This window comes from Nicotiana tomentosiformis, chromosome 12 (assembly GCF_000390325.3).
Source record: "Nicotiana tomentosiformis chromosome 12, ASM39032v3, whole genome shotgun sequence".
NCBI lineage: Eukaryota > Viridiplantae > Streptophyta > Magnoliopsida > Solanales > Solanaceae > Nicotiana > Nicotiana tomentosiformis.
Genome location: NC_090823.1, coordinates 20,663,127 through 20,688,407, shown reverse-complemented (window position 1 = coordinate 20,688,407; position 25,281 = coordinate 20,663,127). Strand labels below are relative to the sequence as shown.

At 37.3% G+C, this 25,281-nt stretch overlaps 3 protein-coding genes across 4 annotated transcripts in view; 1 reads left to right on the top strand and 2 right to left on the bottom strand.

Annotated features, from left to right (window-relative positions):
• LOC104087897 (putative B3 domain-containing protein REM15) overlaps positions 1–25,281 on the bottom strand; it is a 222,796-nt gene that overhangs the window by 33,450 nt on the left and 164,065 nt on the right. Inside the window, exon 17 of one of the 2 annotated variants that reach the window (XM_070191791.1) lies at positions 16,196–16,258. The exons of the other annotated variant lie outside the window; for it this stretch is intronic. The gene's annotated coding sequence lies outside the window, so the exon portion shown is untranslated. Of the gene's footprint in view, positions 1–16,195; positions 16,259–25,281 lie in introns of those variants that run through there. 2 annotated transcript variants of the gene reach the window in all.
• On the top strand, positions 3,540–3,911 carry LOC138902332 (uncharacterized). Its single transcript, XM_070190185.1, has one exon. The coding sequence runs from the start codon at positions 3,540–3,542 to the stop codon at positions 3,909–3,911; it is 372 nt and encodes a 123-aa protein (XP_070046286.1).
• On the bottom strand, positions 15,068–23,354 carry LOC138903528 (B3 domain-containing protein REM5-like). Its single transcript, XM_070191806.1, has 10 exons — positions 22,889–23,354; positions 21,864–22,161; positions 21,699–21,773; positions 21,181–21,311; positions 20,794–21,022; positions 18,460–18,534; positions 17,727–17,801; positions 17,309–17,439; positions 16,870–17,145; positions 15,068–15,350 (listed from the first exon to the last, which is right to left on the bottom strand). Exons 1-10 carry the CDS (start codon positions 22,952–22,954, stop codon positions 15,345–15,347), a joined length of 1,362 nt encoding a protein of 453 aa, XP_070047907.1. The 5' UTR covers positions 22,955–23,354; the 3' UTR covers positions 15,068–15,344.

Below are 25,281 nucleotides of genomic sequence, written 5' to 3'. Positions count from 1 at the left end.
ACCCGACTCCAGTCTGTCACATCTAATTATAACCGATCCCTCATTCCCTATAAATAACCCCAAAAGACATGTATCTCTCATAACTATCCACATCAAAGCCATCAAAGCCAGCAAACCCTCTTCTTTTCTCTGAAAACCCTCTTTCTCATGTCTTCACTCTAAAAAACAAACCATGTCTTCAAAAAATTCAGAGTCTCCAAAAGCCACCATTGACATTCCTACTATGTCTTCGTCTCACGAAGCACAACAGCCTATATCTGAGACTCAACCTTCACCCAGTGAAACCCCCATCTCCGACCAACCACCACCCACTGTCTCTTCCCCGACTCCATCAAGTTCTAGTTTCCATCGTAGATGGAAAAATTAAACACCTAAGAAGTTTGTCGTGTCAACCTTTCCCTCTACTATTTCGGAAAAAAATGGCAGAAGATGGTCCGGTAGAAGGAGAAGAGGGAACAGAGATTTCGATTCAGCGGGTTAAGGAAGCAACTGTAGCCTAAGAGGTTGTTTCTAGTCTTGGTGAAGCATATGGTGTATCTACCACCCCCTCTGCTCCAACGTTTGATCTAAACAGTGTATCACCATCAGGTAACGCCTCTCTTGCTTCTACTGATTCTACATTATTGGATGTGAGTGAAAAAGAAGCCATAGAAAGCATGTTTCTTGTTGCTATTGAATGGAGTTTAGTTGGGGGGTATGTGTCTGGTAATGTGAGTACTGAGACTTAGGGGGGAGAAAAAGGGAATGGTGATGGAAGTGGGGAACTGGTGCCTCAAGGTGACTTGGTACCAATTAGTACTATAGGGGAGCCAACAGAGGGACATGCTCCATCTACCTAAGAGGAGAACTATGCTCCTACTTGGTATGAAACTCCATGCTTCACTAAAGAGCCCCTGGATAGTACTGACCCTCTTCCTTCCCCTTATATTGATGCAGTTTCATTAGATTTTATGATTCCTGAATGAAACCTCTGTCTAAAGAAAAAGATGATAGAAGCAAATGTAGTAAGGTTCACCAACTATCTAAGCAGGTTGGAAAACATCACCAGGTGCCCAAAAAGGACAGAAAGAATAGTATATGTGTGGACTACCAGGATCTTAACAAAGCTAGTCCAAATGATGATTTTCCCCTGCCAAATATCCATATCCTCTTTGACAACTGTGCAAAGAATGAACTGCAGTCGTTTGTGAATTGTTTCTCTAGATACAACCAAATCTTGATGCACGAGTGAGACACAGAGAAGACAGCTTTCACCACGCCTTGAGGAGTCTACTGTTATAGAGTTATGTCATTCGGTCTCAAGAACACCAGCGCCACCTACATAAGGGCCATGACGACCCTCTTCAATGACATGGTTCATAAGGAGATTGAAGTGTATGTGGATGATGTCATCATAAAATCTCAAAAGCGTTCAGAGCACTTGGACGACCTGAAATTTCTTTTTAAATGCCTACGAAGAGACAGTTTGAAGTTGAACCCAGAAAAGTGTGCGTTCAGAGTCCCTGGTGGAAACCTATTGGGTTTTATTGTAAGCAAGAAAGGGACAGAATTGGATCCATCAAAAGTCAAGGCCATCCAGGAATTACCGCCAACAAAGAACAAGAAAGATGTCATGAGTTTCCTAGGCGGATTGAATTACATCAGCCGTTTTATAGCCCAATCCACGGTAATCTATGAACCCATTTTCAAGTTGCTAAAGAAGGATGCTGCCACGAAATGGACGGAGAAGTGCCAGAAAGCCTTCTTTAAAAAATCAAAGAGTATCTTTTAAACCTGCCAGTGTTGGTTCCCCCTTAACCAGGGAAACCATTGTTGCTCTATTTGTCGGTCTTGGACAACGTCTTCGGCTGTGTGTTGGGGAAGCATGATGAAACTGGGAGAAAGGAGCAGGCCATTAACAACTTAAGCAAGAAGTTCACACCATGCAAGGCCAAGTGTACCTTAATAGAACGCACTTGTCTCTAACTTGGATTACTCAGAAGCTAAGGCATTACATGTCAGCATACAGTACGTATCTGATATCTCGGCTTGACTCACAAAAGTATATTTTTCAGAAGCCAATGCCTACCGGAAAGCTAGCTAAATGGCAAATTCTTCTTAACGAAGTTAAAATTGTGTACATAACTCAGAAGGCTATCAAAGTACAAGTTTTAGCCAACCACCTCACCGAGAATCCAATGGATGGGGATTACGAACCGTTTACCACGTATTTCCCCGATGAAGAAGTACTATTTGATGATGAGGATATTACAGAATCATACCGTGGATGGAGAATGTTTTTCGATTGAGCATCAAACTTCAAAGGAGTCGGGATTAGGGCAGTTCTGATTTCGAAATCTGAATAATACTATCCAGTATCGGCAAAGATAAGATTGCCTTGAACCAATAATATGGCTGAATACGAGGCATGAATCTTTGGAATCAGAATGGCAGTCGGCATGAACATCAAAGAACTTTTGGTCATAGGAGATTCCAATTTGCTGATACACCAAGTCCAAGGAGAATGGTCCACCAAGAATGTCAAGATACTGTCGTACCTAGACTGTGTGAAGGATCTGTGCAAGAAGTTCACAAAGATAGAGTTTAGGCACGTCCCTAGAATTGTTCGTCGATGCTTTTGCGACCTTATCATCTATCATTCAACATCCAGATAAGAATTACATCGACCCTATCGAGATAGAAGTCAAGGATCAATATGCTTATTGCTTCCATGGGAATGAAGAACCAGATGGTAAACCTTGGTATCACGACATAAAGAAATTCCTTGCGACCGAGGAGTATCTGGAGAATGCTACTAATGGTCAAAAGCGATCCCTCAGGAGGTTAGCAAACCACTTTTACCTCACCGGGGAAGTCTTGTACAAGAGGACCCCAGACTTAGGTTTGTTGAGATGTGTAGACGCTATCGAAGCAACCGGATTGTTGGAAGAAATACATGCAGGGACGTGCAGACCCCACATGAATGGGTTCACATTAGCCAAGAAGATTTTGAGAGCTAGATACTTTTGGATGACTATGTAAAGTGAAAATATCTTCTACGTGCAGAAGTGTCACCAGTGCTAGATTCACAGAGATTTCATCCGGGTTCCACCAAATGAGTTAAATGTAATAGGTTCGCCATGGTCGTTCGTCGCCTGGGCATGGACGTGATAGGACCCGTAGAGCCTGCAAAATCAAACATGCATCGTTTCAGTTTGGTAGTTATCGACTATTTCACCAAATTTGTCGAGGCATCTACTTACAAGGCCATCACAAAGAAGGTAGTGGCAAATTTTATCTGAAACAACATCATCTGCAGATTTGGAATACCGGAGTCCATCATCACTGACAATGCCGCTAACCTCAATAGCGACCTCATGAGAGAATTCTGTGAGAAGTTCAAAATTGTCCACTGCAATTCCACAGCCTATAGACCGCAAATAAATGGGGTAGTCAAGGCAGCTAACAAGAATATCAAGAGGATTCTACGGAAGATAGTGGACAATCACAAACAATAGGACAAGAAGCTACCTTTCGCTTAATTAAGTTATCGGACTACTATGAGGAAATATACTGGGGCAACACCATACATGTTGGTATACGACACTGAAGTGGTAATACCCGTAGAGGTCGAGTTACCATCCTCAAAAGTGATTCAAGAAGCAAAATTGGATGATGCAGAATGGATACGGGTCAGGCAGGAAAAACTCGTTCTCGTCGACGAGAAAAGAACGGATGCAGTATATCATGGTCATTTATATAAGAATAGGATGGCCAATACATTTAACAAAAGAGTGAATCCTCGCCAATTCACACCGGGGCAGTTGGTTCTAAAAAATATCTTTCCCATCAAGAAGAAGCTAAAGGGAAGTTTGCACCAAACTGTCAAGGTCCTTACGTGGTTCACCGAGCGTTGTATGGTGGAGCTCTAATCTTGGCAGAAATGGATGGAAGAGTCAGTACGAAGCCTAGATAAATTTCGACCAGCCCAATTTGCAAAGCTAGATAAATTTCTGCAGTAACATCCTTTTGCGAACCATCAAAGGCTCTTACCTTCACGTGACTTTCATTGACTTTCCTCAAATGAATTCATAATTCCCACAAGGTGGAGAGTGGATACCACTTTGTTCCCTCATTTGACAGTGATGTGGAGATCTTTGTTGTGACTTGCGCCTTTGACGGGAAGTTCGTCTCTTCTGAAAGTGATCATATTTGTTTCTACCATTTTCCCAATTGTTGCGGGCAATGCTTCGCTTATGGTGTTACTTGGTACATTTACCCCGCTTAGTACTTTCAATAGAGCGTCCTTATGGCTATCAGAGCTCATTAATAGATCTATGATAGGTATCTGTGCTGGAGTTTTCTTTAACTGCTCTTCCACATAATACTCTTTCCTTGACATTCTTTTCCAAAACTCAGCAGCTTTTGGGTCTGTTATGTTCCTACTTGAAATTTGTTCTCTCCCCGGGTTTCCTCGATTGACATCTTCAGGGGCGTAGCATCTCCCAGACCTAGTCATACCATGTGCCATGGCAGAGTCTGTCATTTTGGCCTTTCCCTTTTGCCGGTAGGTCCATGGGAAGGTTTTGTACTCCCGATCTTCTTCGTCTTGAGTAGCGTTGGTAGGTTGTTGTGGGTAGGTCTGAACCATCACTATAGGCCTTAGTTGTAATGTAATGATCGGAGCCTTTTGAGGAGGGATCCTTGCGGCTTCTGTATTTACAATAGTGATAATTATTCCTTTATTGTCATATTCTTCATCTAATATGATCATGTTAGCTCCCTGATTTTGATAATTTAGCAGTGGATTGTGATTCACATTAGGTGGTGCTGGAGTACACTGAATGGATATGCTCTTGATCAGGGTTTCAATTTCATTTTTCAATCCTGCTCTTCTTAACCTTTTGAACAATTGGGCCAGAGGCTCAGCAATCGGGGTATAAGTTCTAGGACCCCTCTCTTCAAAGTTGGGACGAGGGCGTGGTGCATACACAAGTCGATTCTAATGAGTAGTGGTTTGGACATGAGCATATGGTCGTTGTGGGTTTTGGTTTTTTTGGCTAAATGAGGGTTGTATTGTAGTTGAGGGTGGTAGTATGGCTGGGTATTATAAATTGGAGCGTAAATGGGTGGTGGTGAGTGGTTGTTTGTGGAATAAAAGGTGTTTCCATGAGGTGGGTTTGTTTGGTAGTAAGGGATGACTGCTAAGACCTTCTTTTTCTTCTTCTTTCCGCTACCAATTGACCCTGACTGGATGGCCTTGTTAGCTGCTTACAGTGCTTCCATGGATTGCACTTTACCATACTTTATGCCTTCTTCTAAGAAATCTCCCATCTTGACCAGCTCGGGGAACTTTTGATCCATCATTCCCATCATCGTTTCAAAGTATATTCCTTCTTAGACTCGAATGAAATACTTGGTTAGGTCATTGTCATTCAGCATAGGTTGTGCCCTGGCAGCATCCGACCTCCATCGTCGTGCATATTCTTGAAATGACTCAGATGGTATTTTCTGCAGGTTCACCAGTGCAAACCGATCAGGGGTGATCTCTATATTGAATCAAAAACAATTCATGAAGTCCTCCACCATATCCTGCCATGTTCTCCAATTTTGCGGATCTTGTCGAGTATACCAGGTGAGTGCTTCTACCGTCAAACTTCTTATAAACAATTTCATCCTTAGTTTCTCGTTCTTTCCCACTCCGACTAACTTGTCACAATAAGCCCTTAAATGTGCGTGAGAGTCCCCCGTCCCATCGAAGATATCGAACTTTGGGGGTTTGTATCCTGCTAGCATATGCACATCTGGATGAATACACAAATCCTCATAGTCCAAACTTTCGCTGCCCTGGGCAACTTGGAGACTTTTTATTTTCCTTCTCAACATTTGCAACTGCTCAGATACCGTCTTTTCTTCCTTACGCCTGGCTTCTCTCTCCATCTCGGAGTATTGATAAATCTCATAAGACACCCTAACTGTGACATGTGATGTAAATGTAGGTTCAGAAATGGCATATACAGGGGGAACGTACCACTCATGGGTGGCAGCATGTGCCACATATATGTGCTAGTTAGTGGTGAAAGTGACTCTCTCACGAGGAAGGGTAGTGTCTGAGTGTATTGTGGTATGTAAGAAGTGTGAATAGGGGGATTTCTTGGGTTAGCAGGGGTTACTGGAGGTATGACTTGAGTGGTGAGGGTTGAAGTTAGAGTGTTGTTGTTTTGGCATGATGTTGAAGGAAAATGATATGGAAGTGAATCCAAAGAAGGGAATCTGGGTGGTTGGGGAAGTGTTGTCATGACCAGATGTGTTAATTCTCTGATATATTGTACCTCCTTCCTTAGGGACTCCATTTCTCGGGCCATCCTGGTCGTGTGTTCATCATTCCTAGTGTTATCTTTTTCCCCATCGCCCCGGGCTATCGCTATGACCAGAGTATGTTCAGTTGGGTTTTCCACGACTGACATCGTTTCCTTTGACCATATTGTATGGTGGCTCCGCCAGTTTTGGTCGATACAAACCAACTTTCTTTTCTTTTTGGGGATAATAATAAAGCAAAAGGAAAACAAGAATAAAGAAAAGAAAAGGATCAAGAGTCAGTTTCTTCATTTATACGAGCAGAAAATCACACATAGCAGATAATTTGTGCATTACAACTAGCGCGTTCCTAGAATTTACAGGGACTTCTCATTTCCAGAGATAGGCCTAGTTTGCATATATTTGAAAGATATTTAGACTTGACGCATTTAGATTCAAAGCAATTTGTTTTTATTGATAATTTGGACTGATACAAATGGAAATAATGGTTACATCATTGTTTCATAGAACTACATGGGCTTGGACAACTCGCCTTTTGGGAAGTAAAAGAGAAAACTAGGGAAAAAGGTACAAAGTGGGGAAAGAGGGAAAATCAACCAACTCTAATAACCATCCCTTGAGTCGCTTCATTTGAGCTTATCTTCTTCTGGATCCTCTTCCGGGTCTTTCTCAAACTCTTCCTCATCATCGTTGAATTCAGACTACTCCTCTGGATCTTCATCTGGCTTTGTCCTTGACTTTGTCTAGATGCACTCCACTACCAGATCATTCTCTTCAGCCGGTGGGAACATGTGGTCAATGGATCCTGGGACCACCTGATGATGCATTGATGTGGTCACAACATAATGCGGCAGGATCTCATGATAAATCTACAAGGCAACCACTGCGTCCTCTAACCAGGCTATACCCTATCTGCTTGGGCAGGCCAGTTCTTCTTCTTTGTTAATACAAACATAATACTCGGGAGTACACCATGCGTTTTGACCCATAGGCATTGTCACCAGGTCATTCCACTCTTCTTGCAGTCTCCTTATCCTGGGAATTGGAATTTGGCCATTGTATTCATCCTCATACAACGTCGTCCTAGTCCACAGAGGCACGTCTTGGATCATCCCGAATTGTCTAAGGACCCGCAGGGGTGAGTATGGTTGAATGTCTTCCAGTTCGATCAACTCGATTAAGTACTTCTAAGGAGTCCTCAAGATTGCCCTTCCATCTAACCAAGAGAGTTTCCAGTTGATCCATTCTCCTGTCAGATTGGTTAGTGTTTCCCTCTATTCTTCTTGCGCATGTGAGGAGACCCAGTGTCTCATTCTTTCATTATGGCTGCGGATCATATTGGTGACACCCACAAATTAGTCGATGGTGGACTCTTACTAGAAGAAATGTTCAGTAGCCCAAATCTGAAGCAACAAATTACAACCCTTAAAGAAATCATGCCCTCGTGCACATGCGGACAAAGCTCTCAGCATCTTAGCTAACACCATCGACACCAGAGTAGCTTGAAGATTGTTGTGGAAGGTTGACAGGACCACTGGTAGCATATTGATGTTCATACGGCCCCTTCGTTGTGGGAAGACCAATAGTCCCAATAGTGCCATTGCAAAAGTGATAGGTATGAGACTCTCCCATGTCACCTAGTCACATTGAAACTCCCATGACTACCATTCGTAGCTGTCACGGTGCCCAAACATGTCCAACATCTGGTTGAGGCTCACCCATCTGTCCTCGATACTTATGAGGCTTCTGCTATTGGTAAGACCTAGAGCATCCAAGAACCGATAACTGGGCATAGTAACTGGCAATACTGGATTTCTTCCGCTAAACGACAGCTCCGTAAAACTTATAACTCATTCCAATGTCGGTAACAGCTCACAATCGGCAAATTTGAACACCACCTTAGCTGGATCCCAAAATTCTATTAGCAGGCGAGTGAGCACCTTGTCTGCTCGGATGTTCATCAATGTAGTTAATGCCCCTAGGTGCTTACGAACCTCATCTCTATATTCTCGACAAATATTTTTCCACCGTTGTTTCAGTTTATGTGGTGCTCCCATTACCATGCTAATTTCATGGATGTTTTGGTTGATTTCCATTTTCTGATGTGGGTAAGAGAAAACTATTTGGGTAAGTGTTCGCTTCGGGATCCTTAAGTGTCTTGTCATGTTTTCTTTCCACATAAATCATCTCGTTAGGTACATGACCTGTTGACATCAGAGTGACTTTCCTAATTGTGTGTTGGTGCTAGGGACCAACTCACCTAAGGTTTATACAGTATGACCTATTTTACTATAGTAGAGTGTTTCCTACTTTTGAATTGGACTGAAAGTTGCGAGAAGTTATGTCAGTTGACCTGACAAAGCCATTCTCTAAAACTAGAGAGTTTTGAAAAGAATATTCGGAGGGGTGTAAAAGACAACCCTCGCGTGCCATTGTGTGTGATAGTGTACGACCAAGACTCGATTGGAAGAGATGTGATGACAGTGTATATAAAGCAATAACAAACAAGGGAGTAACAGCAATAAGCATGGTGATCATAAAGAGGAAATAATTATAAAGAGTAAATAAATCATGTAAGCATGTAATTGCAATTTCGATTATAATCAAAGCAAGGTACAAATAAATCTAGAGGTCAAATTAGTCTAAGTCTGCTAAGGTCAAAACCTAAGTGTGATATCCCCAGCAGAGTCGTCATGTTGTTACACCCTATTTTGCACTAGTCAAGACAGTATTTAACTTATGGTTTCTCTGTTATTGATGAAATAGAGTCGCCACCTAATATTTAAAGGTATACTAGGGTACCTATTTAATTATTAAGTTATGTTCATTACAGGTCTACAAATCGGTGAGATTATGGGTAAGGGGTTTTGTTCTTCTAAAGGGAATGTGTTAGGAATCCCTTAAAATCTACCTGAGGTAGCTCCATAGGACTTAGACTAATTTTAAGGACTTAGTTATTTACACTATACTTTGATTATCACTAAGGTAGGGCTCGTTATATACTAAATAAAATGAATGTGTAAGACTTAAGAAGGGGATAGGATTACAAAAGAGTTATTGGAGGCTACAAGAATTTTTTTAAGTAGTTATTTTAAAGCTTGAATTATTAAGTTAGAAAAAGTGATTATTTTTGAAGAATAGATGCTTAGTAATCTTAAGAGTTGTTTGTAAGAAACAATGATTCTTACACGTACCTTGGTTTTCAAAAAAACTGAAGAAGCGAGTCTTTGGAAATTCGATTGAGGTTGTCCATTACTGCCCCTTTTTTAATGAAAAATCTGACTTCATTCCCAGTTGCTAAAAAATCGATGATCCTTTTCCTAATTTTCTTTGTAAACCGGCAGCCATTCTGACTAAAGTCCTGAGCTTCTAAAACCTTAAAGAAGAGTGAGTGTAACTGATTGGAATTAAATGGAGGTGCAGACTAATTACTAGCTATTTTTTTTTAAATCCTATATTAATTAAGGTTTGCCTAAGTTTTATGTAATACTAATGCATAAAAGAAAAACACATGATATAATATATGAGTGTTAATATATGATAATAAAAATGCGATAATATAGGGAAGGCAATAAGCAAAAATAATTAAGGCAGTAAACTAGGCTATGGGAATAATGTGCAGTAATGAAAGGAGTAAGGGAAAAGACACGACTCTGTAGATTGGGCCTCAATAAGGTAGGCCCAACAATCATAGAGGTGCGGCTATGGCAAGACTAGATTTCCAAAGATGCAGCAAGGCTGGTTTGGGCCTGAATTCCTTAGCCCAAATGTGTACATATCGAAAAGAAATAAAGAAGGTCATTAGAAATATACTTCATGTTCTTAGCATACTATAATACACATAACAGGTCACATTCTAATGCACATGACAGATATACAAACAGATAATTGAAACAATGGTATGATTAATACTGTGAAAAATTATATATATTAATGTGGTGGTTTTACATAGAAAATAATTCACATTGAAAACCTTTCATTGTCATTAAACATTAAACCCTTAAAGAACTAAATGTGTCAATGAATTAAGAGCTAAGAAGGAAGCTCCACTCGAGGTCGATGCTCCCTTTGGATCCCCCGACACTTCAAAGTTTCCAAGGGACTCAAGGCCCAGGTCAATGCTTGTGTCGGGGAGGGCAACCCAACCTAGAGTCAAACTCCACTCCCAAATACCCTTAAACACTAACGACATATTTTTCTTATGAGTTTAAGTGTCAATAAGGCCCTTCCACTATAAATTAAACGCTAAAGTATTACCTATCACAAAATATATACTTTTTCTCCTAATAGAATAACATAAGAGAACACATACTACCTTTGATATCAAATAAAGAATATATTTCATGTAAGGGGCTGACTTTAGAACGCTTATAGAAGAGAAACAGAAGTCTCACAACCTACTGTTATATGTGTAAGTCATTAAGGAAAAACGCATTCAAAGAGAAAGTGGGAAATACAGAATTCATATAGACAACAACACAAGAGATGCAGATACTCCTGCCCTGGCAAACTAACTGTGAACTGCTTAGTTTCTTATTAACACATGCAGGGGTTAGTAACACTACTTAGCACTTTAAAGGTTATCAGTAAAGATTCAAACAAACAGTTATGGCTAACTATTTTTACAGAGGTTATCAAGGATATCAGGAACAGGATTAAACTCTCAACATGACTACAGGTTCAAAGATTTAAACATGGGATTCCTAAGGACTCAAAAGAGTCATGCTCCTAACAGTATTAACCTTAAACAAGTCATCATGTTCAGACAGTATCAACAAAGAACATCATAAGGTTTAAGGATCATATTCAGTATTAAATTAACAATAGGGGAAGGACTGAGTACAATATGGTATTATAGAGTAAAACAGGGATACTTGCAATACTTAGTCAACTATACATAGGCAGGGTAAGTGAGGTAGTGACTTCATCTAGACATGGGAGCTTTGCACAATACAGGATCAAGTTTAACATGTCAATGAATAGGGGAATTATAGGTGAATGAAGCATTGTATCAAAATAAGTTTAACTCAGACATAAGTCTAGCTTAGTTTCTAAGTATGAAGTGGTCATGCTTCAGCTTCTAAAAAATTATCACTTGATTATAACAGAATAACTAAGTCCTACTTATATGGAAGATAACTTAATGATAGATTCATGTAAGCTTCACAAAACCAACAGAAGTTCAAAGAGATTAAAGACAGGGAAGTACTACACAAGCAAGTTTTGAATTAAACGTGTATTTGAAGATTTCAACTATTCATGAGATAACCAAGTTCAGTTATACAAGAATTATTAGTTGACTATAGCCAGATATGATCATGACTTATTCTATGAAGAGGAAGATAACTTAATCTTAAAAGAGTAAATACAGTAAAGGTTCATGAAAAGAAGACATTCTAACTCAAACAAGATAGTTTCATGCAAATGCATCCAACAGTTAGGTATAACCATGAGAATGTCATAGTGATAGCCCAGAAGCTGTTATCAAAGTTAACATATACTAGTATAGAGAGAGAAAGAGCATATAAACACTTAAAGTTCTTGCTTAAGGCTAAAAGACAGGGGATATAAACTTGAACAGGTTCAGATTCATCTTAGTTATGGTTATCAAGAAATAAACTCAACTTCAAAGCTACCAAGAGCTACAAAGATGCAACAAGACAAAGATAAGCTTACTGCAGGTTAATGAAAGCTATGAAATTCATGTTGAACATGAGCATATAATAACTTAGGCATGGAAACTATTGGAAACTCATAACAAAGATCAGCAAGAATCAATTGGTGACTTAATCAGTCAATGACCAAAGACTCAAAACAAAAAAAAGTAATCACAAGTAACCACTAAAATAACAGTGCACAAATACGTTAGTATATTAAGCATCATACAACAATTGCAATATATAAAACCTAACTTAGCATGCTTGTAGTATTCAAAACGAACAAAAGAGAAGAGTGAAAGAGGTGCTGACCTTTTTTAGAGCAGTAGACCAAACGAGGATTCTTTTCAATTGCTTAAGATCCCAAAACGCTCGAGTTTGGATCAGTGATAATACTCAGCTAAAGAAAAGAAAAGCAGTAAGAAACCTATGGCTTGGAATCCTAAAACTCTTAGTGTTTGTGTGTGTATTTCTCTTTAGTATTAGATAGTTGGTTCGTAATTTTCTCTTGTTAGGTCATGGTAGCTTCTATTTATAGTGCCATTTGAGGCTCTAGGGTTTCAAAGAAATCAAATCAGATAGTGAAAGGTGACAACAGATTGATGATGATAGCAAGATTGAGTGAAAATCTAAGAGACAGAGGGGAACAAATGGTGAAGAAGTTGCCTGAGTAAAGAAAACTGATCGATGAGGTGCGAAGGACTGTTGGTCAGAACCATAATACCCAGAAGTCATTGCATTTGAACTTTGGGTGTTGAATATCAACGTTGAGGCTAGCGGATGTCCCAGAATCGCCTTTGATTTGAAAAGACAGGTAAGGAGGTCTGGCGAGTTGAAGTTTCGCCATCTGGTATGACCTCTTCAAAGAGGATTTTTGAAATCGAATGGCAAAAAGGGAAGGGAATGATGAGCTTTGTGGTGTAGAGACAGAATGGAAGGCCATGCATGCCATGAATTTGAAAAGCCATGGTTGATTTGAAGTTTCATCTCCAGGCTTAGGATTTTAGGATTTGGGATATTTGAAATGGAGTCCCAAAAATGGGAAGTAATCGGCGAGAATCGCGGACATGAGAGACAGGAAGTATGATTCTCTAATGAATTCGTGACCTTGCACTAATTAGTGCAAGGTTTGGGTGATTGATGGGTCTTTGAGTTCGAGTGAGATGAGAGAAGAAGAGGAAAGGGGGAGGTGAGGCGGTCGGGTGAGTGTTAGAATGATTTAGGGTTTTGAGGGGTATTGAGGGTGTCTCTAGGTTTAAGAGTGAGAGATAGGATCTGGGTCGTTGGATATAATGATCAACGGCCCTGATAATTCGATCATTTAGGATTTTTAGGGGAATTTTTTGTGGTTGTTGGATTAAAAGATTTTGGACTGTGGGGATGAGATCTCTGGGAGTGGGTATTAAAATCAAAAGAAGAATTGGAGAATAAATGTGAGCCATTGATTAGTTGGACCAACGGCTCAGATGCGAGTGTGTTTGTTGTGTGAGTGGTGAGGGATGGTGACGTGGCGAGATCCGATTGGTCTAATGGGTGTGGCATGGATTACCAAAGTGGGAAAAGGGGAATGTTTGGACTAGGTATATTTCGGACTGGGCCTGCTACTTGAGCCAAAATAAGTTTAAGAAATGGCCATTTTTTCTTTGGTTAAGAATTACAATTGTAGCCCTTTTGTCTTTTAATCCCTTTTGAATTAAATTTAAATAAACTTAACAATTTTCAATAAATATGGTAAAAATTATAATTACTATATATACTACTAATTATTTTAATTAATTATTTATAAAAATACTTTATTTTTCTAAATTGCAACACTAATTTCGAATTTCAAATAATAGTCTAATTAACTAGAAATTAATTCATTACATTAATTATAGAACCTATATAATGAGAAATATTTTAATAATCTTAAAATAATGAGTATATTTGTAATTACATAATGTTAATACTATGCGATTAATTTTAAAACTAATACTTAATTAATTTGTAAAAATAGATATTCATTACTAGAAAATACTATAAAAATATTTATTGTAAATTATTAAGTTTAAGTAAATTAATTTTAAAAGGGAGGGTCAAAATTGGCCGTTAACAATAAACATGAGGCAAGGGATCACATACACTTGCAAACCCTAAAAAATTATTTTCTCTTAAAGTATGAAGCCGCCTTTATTTACTCCAAAGCTTGAAGAACAAAGTAGCAATAGAGCAAAGGACCAGATCCCAGCATTGAGTTCATCGTGTGCCCTTAGTATTGTTGTATCTTTATTAATATTATTCACTTGTAATTCCTACTCAGCTTAGTTAGAAGCATCTCGTAGGATATCTTTGTAAACCATAAACCTTGTGTTTGTGTTTGACTATAGTTAGTCAAAGTGGTGAACTTTGTAATAGAGTTATTACAAAGAGGCTTGCAATAGAGTTATTGCAAGTAGGTTAGGGATTAAGAGTTTAATTCCTAAGTTACAATAGGTTATGATCTAAAGTTGCTCGGTTCGTGAAGTTGAAATCCTACGAGTGTAGGTCATGATTTTTAATCCCGTGAGCTAGGAGTTTTCCACGTAAAATACTGTTGTGTTATTTACTTACCGTTGTGTGTGTGTGTTCTGTGGGAACTGATAAAGAACCACATTCTCTATACAGTTTTGTGGACTCTTAGTTTACATCAACTAGAAACCCTAACATTTTTTTAATGTAACTTTTCCCCTTGAACAAGTGCCTCATTCAACGCTTTGAGAATACATGACTCGCTATGATTCTTCTTTGATATCACTATATCCTCTTAAGAAGGGGAGCCTTTGAGGCGATAGTAAAGTTGTCTCAATGTGACCTATAAGTCACGGGTTCGTTTGAGAATCAGCCACTAATACTTGTATTCGGTTAGGTTGTCTACATAACACCCTTTGAGTGCAGTCCTTTTCAGGACCCTGCGTGAATACGGAATACTTTATACACCAAATTGCCTTTTTCATCACCATGTCCTCTTAAGAGAACCGCATATTGGCATTCAAGATGTTTATAGCTAGATGATCTATGCATATGGCAGATGCATCTATAGCTCTAGGGCTCAAACAACTCGAATGAGAGGAACGACAATTAAAAGTCAGGCCGATGATCATAACTATTTAGTGATTTCAAGGGTCTAATTACAATAGGCAAGAACCCAAAAAGGCTACCTTAATCTAATTGCTAGTTTTATATGAAGGGATATTTTCAGAATAGAAGTAGAGCACATCAAAAAAGTAGGTTTTCTTAGATTTAGCAACATGTACTATATGCAAAAACATTACATTTTACTTCCTTCGGTGCTCGTTTCTTGCCCATCACCAACTGCTTCATTATCTTGTCAATGGCTTCTGTGTTTCTTGGCATCTTTCCCAGAATATTTACCTACAACTTTTGTTTTTCCAAAACAAACATAGCCACAGTTATTAGTCAAATTTTTGGGGACTTGATTTTATAAAACCATTATTAAATCATAGAACTCTAAGCTGGTAGATCTTTTATACGGAAAGTTTCATCATAAATCAATTGTTAGGAAATTTGACACATAATTATCAAATACCAAAATATTATGGACACAAGAATTAAACAGAATCTGTGTCACGGTAAAGTTGTCTCCATGTGACATATAGGTCACGGGTTCAAGCCGTGAAAACAGTCACGAATGCTTGCATTTGGTTAGATTGGGTTGCGGCACTTCTCCAGACCCTCCGTGAACGGGGATACCTGGTGCACAGGGCTGCTCTCTTTTTTTTTCTTTTTTTTTTTTGGTCCCTTTAGCCGGGGATAAATAAGAAAATGACTGCAAGTCCCACAATGTTTCATGGAAAAACAAATCTAGTCCTTTGACAAAATAAATATTCAGATATCAACAAAAGTTTTTAACATGTAGGGAACAGATAGAAGAGGTGGAGAGAAAACATCTAGAGTTCCTTCTATCTTTTTTCACTCAAAGTTGAAGGAACTTTCATATCAGATATAGGAGTTGCATAAAATTACATCCCGAACTCCCTTCATTTACTCTCTCACTAGTCAGTGTCAGCTAACATGGACAAGTAAATTTTGATCGAATCAAAATTAACCAACAATGTACAAGATTTCGTGTAGCTTATAAAGTTATATACATTTTCAAAATTCTCAGTGAAAATTCTTGGTTCCAAAACATCTCCAATATTCTACTAATAGATAAAGAAGAAAAACAGCATACATTAACACAGGATGGTCATGAAACAAAGGGAACTAAAGAAATACACACAATGGACATAGGCCATAGGTATTTTGCCGTTGTTGATGAGTTCAAACTTATAAGTTTAACACTGTCAGTCCACTACTTCAATTGACCATTACAATCTTTTTAATGAAATAATGCATAAAACATCCTAGCATTGGGCGTTTATATTTCTCAGAGAATTCACTGAAGCATAGTTTGTTATAGTGTTGGAAAGTATGTGGCTTTGGCCCACGTAGGTGGTGAAAGGCCACTTTTGTAGCTTTTTAAGTTCTAGTCCTTTTATGTGTTAAATTTAGAACACATACTCTTATATATATATATGTTTATTCAAAGACTTGGACTTGGGCGCGGGCCGGGCCGAACCTAAAATAAATGATTTTTATTTTATTTATTATTTGTATTTTAAATTTTAAATATTTTTGAATAAACATATCCATCTGTTTGTGAAAGAACATATCTTTTGAAAAGGTCCGATGGTTGCTCTATAAATACAAGTATTTCCAACAAAGTGGATAGAGAAAAATCTGCAAGTATATTATTGGCTTGTTGTATCAGGCAATATCTTCTTTAAGGAAAGTCTTTCTCATGCCTCAAGCCTTCTTCAATTTCGTTTTCAATAATTGTTTTTCTAACATTCACTTAAAAAGAAAAATGATTTTCATACTAGATGAGAAAACTTACCTTGATACTTCCCTCATCAGAGTCTTTCCCACTAGTAACAACCTGAAATTTCCATATTGGTGTCTCTCCATTAGTAACAGTCTCAAACATAATACGATCTCCCTCCTTTAAGCAATTATCAGCAATGAATTTACGCAATCCATCTCCAATATAGACTTGAGTTTTGCAAACACTTAGCCTTAAAGTCCACGATTTTTGCCTTTCATCTCTTATGATCAGACTGCACTTCATGTTGGCCTTGAGACCATTTGCGGATGCGAAATGTTTAGGAATGTTCTGACATGGGGAATAAACATTTGCACACATCACTAAACAGTGCGTGTTCTTCATATATTCACTTAACAAAGATAAAAATACGAAAAAATGGTGCACAATATGCTTCCTTTAGCTTGAAGTTTTTTGAAGAGTTTGCGAGAAATTAATGAGTTTTGAGACTTACCAAGAAACCATATGTAAGGCAATATGGTCTAATAGTGCATACAAAATTAGAATGACCATAAGGCTCGTGAGCAGCAACTTTTGCATCAGTAGAAGCCTTGTTTGACGACTTGATGCTGGGGCTCGGCTTTTCTGTTACAGCATCAATAAATTAAGTTTCTTGAACGACTTAAACTATGTGGCATAGACAGTGAAAATTCGTATAGTCGGTCCCAAGTTACTAGGAATCGATCCGTAGTTGTTGTTGTTTGACAAATTACATATACAACCCACCTTTTGATCTTCATGAAGTTAAATATGACAAATTACACTTTAGAAAAAGGAATAGCAGTTAAATATGAGAGTTAGCATTAGAATCAGAGAAATGAACAGAAAAAGACAAAGATACAGCAACAAGGATTTGCTCTTGAAATTCAGACCTTCAGAGGAAACTCTTTTAGCGTGCAAATTAGTCGTCTTTCCTTCCGGCTGGAGAGATGCATTTCCCCTCAAATCTAGTTTTTAAAAGAAACAACAGTATCAGAACAGAAGACGAGGATGATTTAAAACCAAAAGAAGAACATATTGAAGTAAAAAGAAATTGGCAATTGTCGTAATTCAGCAAGAAAATAAGTGTCGATGGAAAGAATTATGGAAGTGCTAATTCAACTCTCTGTGGTAGTGATGAGCAACAAAATGAAATGAGGTGACAGAGAGGCACGTCCTTAGCACATTCGACGTTGGGGAAAGGAAATGTCAATAGTTCAACATGATAGAATCTGTCTTGGGAGCTTTCTATTTTTCTTACTATATGCAGATCTTTTGCATATTAAAGCTACTTTTCGAGCCATTAAGTTGATTAATAATCTATTGCAGATTCTTTGCATTATGTGATCATGGATCAAATGATTATTATATGTGAAAAAGTCATATAATTTCCTCAATTTGGTTAATCAACTATATACAGCATCCCTTAACACAATATTTTTCATCCTGTAGTGTATCGGATTAATGGGAAACCTCAAATAAATCCTTATTCGCTCTGCTCTACTATGAACTATCACACATTCAACAGAAGTTTACTCTATTTACCATTAGACATTTATCCTTGGCATTAGAAATGAAAAGGAAAAAATTGTATTAGATACAAGAAGGATTTCTTGAAGTCCAGACCTTGAGTGGAAACTCTTTCCGTGTCCAAATTAGTCTTCTTTCCTTCGGGCTGGAGTGACGCATCTCCTCTCAGATCTAATTTTTAAATCGACAGAAATAATCAACAACGTTAGAATCGAAAAAGAAGATTAATCAAAAACCAATAAAGTAGAAAATAACCGGTATTGTCAGTATACAGAAAGAAAATAAATAGGGGGGAAAAGGAGAGATGAATAGTATCTCGGAAGGGCTAATTCAACTCTCAGAAACATAGAGTTTTTTAAAAAAAAACAGGATAACGTATCTCACAGTATACTACTCCAGTGAAGTACTATCTCAAACATTATGCCATCTCCTTCCTTAAAGCGATTCGCAACGCAGAAGTTACACCATCCGCCTCCAATGTAGGTAAGTCTGCCACAGAAATATGGACTAAATGTCCATGACCTTTGCTCGCCTCTTATAGTTATCTTACAACTCCTGTTTATAACCGTTTAGCCGTGCAAATGGATTTGGATCACGATTAACAAGTTTCATAAACAGTTCCTATGTATGCTACACACATTTGAAGGTTCTCATAATGAAATGAGTTCATCTATTTCTTTTCTCCCTTTTTTTTCATTTTGAGTATAGCAATGGAAGTAGTATTCAGTTTTGATAACTTACCACAAGACGCTTTGAAAGGTTATACAGTTTTATGGTACAAAATGAAATGAGGTTGACCAAGCATATCCTACATTAGAGAAAGCCTTGTGTACCAACTCGACTCGTAGTTTTGCTTGTTTGTGTTCCAAATTATGTTCTGGAAGTGTTTATAGGTATGACTGCTTATGACTTGTTGGTACGGTTTGGGTTGAGTCTCAAGGAGTTCGTGGAAGTTCCGGATCAGATCAGGAAGTTAAAACACAGCTGGTGCAGAGTCTGGTGCAACCCGTGATCATGGGAAGAGGACCGTGATTGCCAAGACTACTGTAGCAGGGAGGCTCGCAATCGCGAAGAGACTTTCGCTACAGCAACGAAGACCACCTGGCCACAATCTGCGATAGAAGCCTGGGGCTAGCGACCGTTGGCCCAAGCTTGGTTCGCAATTGTGAAGGCCCTTTTGCGATCGCGATGGTGTCCTTAGTGTAAAACACCCGAAACTCGATTTTCAGATCAGTGTATTGTGATTTTGGGTATAGAAATTGTAGCATTTGGGTCTTTTAAGCAAGAGATTCATGATTTGGACAAAGGTAATGATCCTAAGCATCTATTTGAGTAGAACAAATGATTCTATATGGATTTTTACGTTGAAAACATGCGTTAGATGTGGGAAATTATGGTAGGGAGCCCTAAACCCCTAAGTTTGAAAATTGAGGAATTGAACCACTATTTGGACTCCAATTTAGAAATCAAATTGTATATTTAGACTCAATAACTATGGGAAATCAGTAAAGTATTGGGTCCGGGGATTTGATCCCGTTGACCGAGAGTTGACTTTTGACTTTGACTTAAGGAGCCTTAATTTTTAAGAGATGAGTCCAACAGGTATAATTAACCCCTATAATTGATATTTTGGCGTTGATTGGAGGTGCTTAATTAAGATTACGGGCCTAACTCTAGCTCATGAGATGAGAATTGCCCAAGATCATATAAAGAGTCCCGTTGCTCATCCCAGAAACGATGTGTGACTACTAAACCTCTCGCACGCCCATGCCTGCCGACATAATATGAAGACCCAATATCACATTAAACAAGAATAGAGATGGGCATGACATTAATATCATGATAAGAAATGGATTTTGGGCCTAACTCTAGCTCATGAGGCGAGGATTGCCCAAGATCATATAAAGAGTCTCATTGTTTATCCCAAAAACGATGTGGGACTACTAACACTCCCTCACCGCCCATGCCTACCAACTAGAGCGTGAACAAAATATAAGTACCCAATATCAGATTAAACAAGAATAGAGATGAGCATGACATTGATACCATGATAAGAAATGGACATTGGGCCTAACTCAATTCCAAAAGCTAACTCATGAATTGAGGATTGCCTAAGACCATATAGAAATGCATAGATACCAATACTTTGTAGATTTCGTACACATTTGCAATAGCATGAAAGCATTATCAGTTGACTGAGGATGGCCAACGTCCAATCCGTCTAGTTTTACAGTATCAGATTATTATTGATGGCTTGACAGTCCATCAAGTTCCCAGAAAACAGTATCGGATATTGTTGTCCATCTACTATAGCATATATATAACTTATAAATCAGTTACAAAGAAACTAGACAGGATCCTTATACAGAAACAGATTGTGATTTCATTCTAATCATGATTTATAAGAAGTAGCTAAGATGCGAAACTTACTGTAAAATTTCAATGTAGGTTTCTCCCCCTTGGAAAATATCTCAAACATTACATGATCTCCTTCCTTTAAGAAATTAGCAGCACAAAATTTACGCCATTCACCTCCAATGAAAATGCTTCGAGCAGAGGAATACAGCCTAAATTCCCATGACCTTTGCTCATCTCTTATCACTATTGTACATTTCCTGTTGCTGAGGCCGTTTTCGCGTGCAAACAGTTTCGGAACATGCTGAAACAGTTTATAACCAGTTGTACGTATATAGTTCATATTTATACTTCACACTTTCGAATTATTAAAGAAATAATATTTCTCATAACAAAGTGAGTTCATCTTTTTTTCCTTATTATAAGTGTTACAATCAAAGTTGAATTTAGATTTGCACTTACCATTAAACACTTTGAAATCCAATAGGGTTTGACAGTAGTAATTAAATGAGGGTGACCCAGAGGCATGTCCTTAGTCGCTTCTACATCCGGGAAAACTTCGTGTGATGACATGATGTTGGGATTTGTTTTTTCTGTAGCATTTGTTAGTTACACAAAAGGTCATGTCAAAGATTTGAAAAAAGTACATCATGAACAATAGAACATATCAATAGTTCAACCTGATAGAACCTGTCTGAACGGCTAACTTTCCTACTATATGTGCATTTTTTGTACAATACAACTACTTAAGTCTACAAATTTGATTAATCTACTAATTTCAAATTCTCTTCTACTATCTTGTGAGGTCTTACCAAAAATTAATTGAGACTACTTACCAAAACAGAGCTACTGATGGAATAAGGTTAACTATAGTAGAAAAGATAGGAGGATTAGCTTTAGGAGATGTTAAAGTCTTAAACATTAAGGTCTTAATCCTATGACAAAGATACAGCAACAAGATTTGCTCTTGAAATTCAGACCTTCAGTGGAAACGCTTTTAGCGTGCAAATTAGTCTTCTTTCCTTCCGGCAGAAGAGATGCATTTCCCCTTAAATCTAGTTTTTAAACGAAACAACAGTATCAGAAATGAAATTAAAGATCATTTAAAACCAAAAGAAGAACATTATTGAAGTAAAGAAGCTCACCTTTGAATTCAAATTTCTTGGAAGTCTCTTCAACATTATGGACTTTTTGTTCTTCTTCATATTCCCTCTCACATTGATTTGAATGAAATATGGAAACTTCAAACTCCATATCTCCTTCATGTCCGAACACCAATATATCTCCCAATTGCAAATTATGCTCCTCTGCAAACTTTTCCCAACCTTCTTCTAGACGTCGGCCGTTCACATTCACCAGCCACTTCTTACTACCCCTTCTCAGTATTGCATGTTCAATATGGTCGTGATCCTTCCGATACTTCAAGAAACCTAAAGGAATTTTCTGCAATATAACAAATATGTAAAATTAGAACAGCCTTGTCCCGGAATGATTGCCATCCTCATTTAGGACGTGCAATCAAGAGGCTGAATTGATGAGTTCAACTGAACCCATAATTTTTTTACAGAACATCCAAATATACATGTGAAAATTTACTAAAATATTACAACAAATATTATAATTCTAGACTCATAGTTTCAAAAGTGCAATGGCACTAAGGCATGCATTTGATTGGGTTCAACCAAACCTAACATTTTCGACACATAGTAGTATACATACATGTGAACATTTACTAAAATATCTAACAAATACTCAATCCGTCTCAATTTATATGATCCACATTTCTTTTTTAGTCTATTCCATTTCAAGCCACGCAAACATTTATAGTTTGATTTAAACAACAAGTTTCAAAGATCTGTCTTTTTTTCTCTTTTTTTCTTAAACTACGTGCTCAATTAAAGTACTATCACATAAATTGAAATGAAGGGGTATTAGCTTCCGATTTAAGTGATGTGAGCTCAATACTAAGAACCTCTCGTCAAGTTTAAACTTTGGTACCTTCTACTGTGAGAATACTATTATCTACCCAAATAATCAATTAAAGAAGATTCATTTTAGATTATGGTTTTGATCTTCAGCTTCTTTCTATGATAAACTGTCACCTCTCCCCCCCCCCCCCCCATATCACACATGCAGACAAAATAAAGATGAAAAATTGAGAAGTACTCACAAGGCCATTCTTGAAACCTGGCATAATTGGTTTGAAAAAGTGAGGTTTCTTTGGAGGGATTTTCATGGCTGCCAAGTAAATGTAGTTATTGTAGAGAATAAATGCTCTATTTGTTTTCCGTTACATGCAAAAAGAAAGAATTTAGGAGAAACAGTAAAGTTGTACAGGGGTCTTTTCATGTTAGGGGACTCTGTAAACAAGTAGTACTAGGAACTAAAACATTAGTATTAAGTTGATGTGCTATTCTCAGTATTCTCACAGTAAAGCTAATGATCATTTACAGTTTTGTCTCAACTATCGCAATTCTTGTACTCCCGTTGTCCTAATTTATGTGTCATCATTTGATTTGGTATGAAATTTAAGAAATAAATTTTGATAAAAATGTGTGAAGGTGGAGGATTAGGGTAGAAGGTTAAGTAACATAGTGTTCTCCTTGTTCATACCAGTAGTATTAGTACATACTCTCATATTTTATTGATATTAGGTTTTTATTACTATCTGTCATTTCTTTCATTTCGATCATCCTATCACCACGCATCTTTTCCATGGCTTCTTATTGTTGTTTCTTGCCGTTTTTTTAAATTAATGTTGTGCTTATACTTTCTTGAGGCGAGGGCTTATTGGAAACATCGTCTCTGTCTTCACAAGGTAGAGATAAGGTATGCGTACACACTCCCTCTCAAGTCCGCACTATGTGGGATTACACTGAGTATGTTGTTATTGTTGTATGGTCTAAAACAAGTGTTACACATTTTTGGCTACAAATCATCTCATCAACCGTTAAAAGATTTTTTTTCTAAATATAAAAAGTAAAGTATATTTTTTGGGACAAACTAAAAAGAATAGAACGGTACATAAATTAGGGCAAAAGGAATAGTAATAAATAATTTGATTGACACAGATACAGTATAAAGTTTTTAAACTATCACTATATATGGCAGACCGCCTATTTATTTTGCAAGTCACTAATCTCACTTATTATAGGTTTAATCACATTATCTTTTATCTTTTAAAAGAATTTTCGACAGTAAATAAATGTGAAACCCATGAAAATTTGCTTCGTTCATTTTAAAGAGAATGAAAGAGCACATAGTAGAAACTAGAAAGGTCAAACCTTGTAATGTTTAGTCGCAATATTTTTAATATTTTTAGAAATAAAATTTATATAAATAGAAATTACACAGAAAGTCCTTCAAAGTAAAAGAATAATTCTCGATTAAAATATATATTTGAATTGTTGTAATGCAAAAAATAAGTTATTTTTTTTCCAAAAGTTAGTAGTATCATATAAAGTGGAACATATAACAAAATATAGATTTAAAAATATATTTTAAAAAAAAGCCTCGTTCGGAGTGCTTTCAAGTATAAAGCAAGAAACTTTAAAACCTTGATTATATCGAAAAATATGTTAGCTGAATAAATAAAGAACATTTTCTCATAAAGTTATTCAAAGTTGAGCTAATTTATAAAAAAACAGAATAAAATGTTGGCACTTTTTGAAAAAGTGGTAGAATGTACTATACAAATCAAAATGCAAGATTACACGGTGTACAAAAAGTTTACCAGAGCAGGTTCATATAAAAGTATACCTTGTAATTTATGGATTCACCTGAATTCAACAATTTTTGTCCAAATTTTGTATATGAAGTATTAAAAAGCTACTAAATATCTATAAATATATTATGATGAACTCAATTATTATTGTATATTAATTTGAGTATTGTAAAAACCTATAAATTTTAAATCTTGAATTTGCCTTTTGAAAAGTATGAAAGTATATGCAAGTATGCAACAAACCTGTTAAAATGGGTCAAATTACAACTACATGATCATTGAATACAACTAAAATCTTGAAAAAACATGTGCATGTCATGTGATCAAATGAAGGATAATTGAAGTAGAAGAAGAATAAGATTGAGCTCATTTATGAAATGGCAATGAAATTTTTCCTTTTTTACTAAAATGCTTGAATGTATTTTACTTTACAAGTCAAAAAGCAACTCACATTGAATTTATTTTGGCAAAATGTAATTGTCACTCCTAAGGTAGGACATAATCTGTCTTCTTAAAATGTACAAAAACATCTACTAAGTCATTTTTAAGTCAACTACAATAAGTGTTTATACCAAAGGTAAGTTGATATCTCAAAAAAAAAGTATGCAAGTAACTAGGGCTGGCAAGTGGGCCGGTCCCGGGCCAAGTGGGCCCATCCAAACGGTCCCAAATTAAACGGGCCAAACAGACCGGAGCAAAATGGGCTTTTTGTAGGGCCGGCCCAGGATCGGGACCGTTTGGTCCCATGCTAAACGGTCCCGGCCCGTGGACTAAATGGGCTAAGTGGGCCCAACATATTTTTTTAAAAAAAAATTTAATAGATATTAGAGACAAAAAGA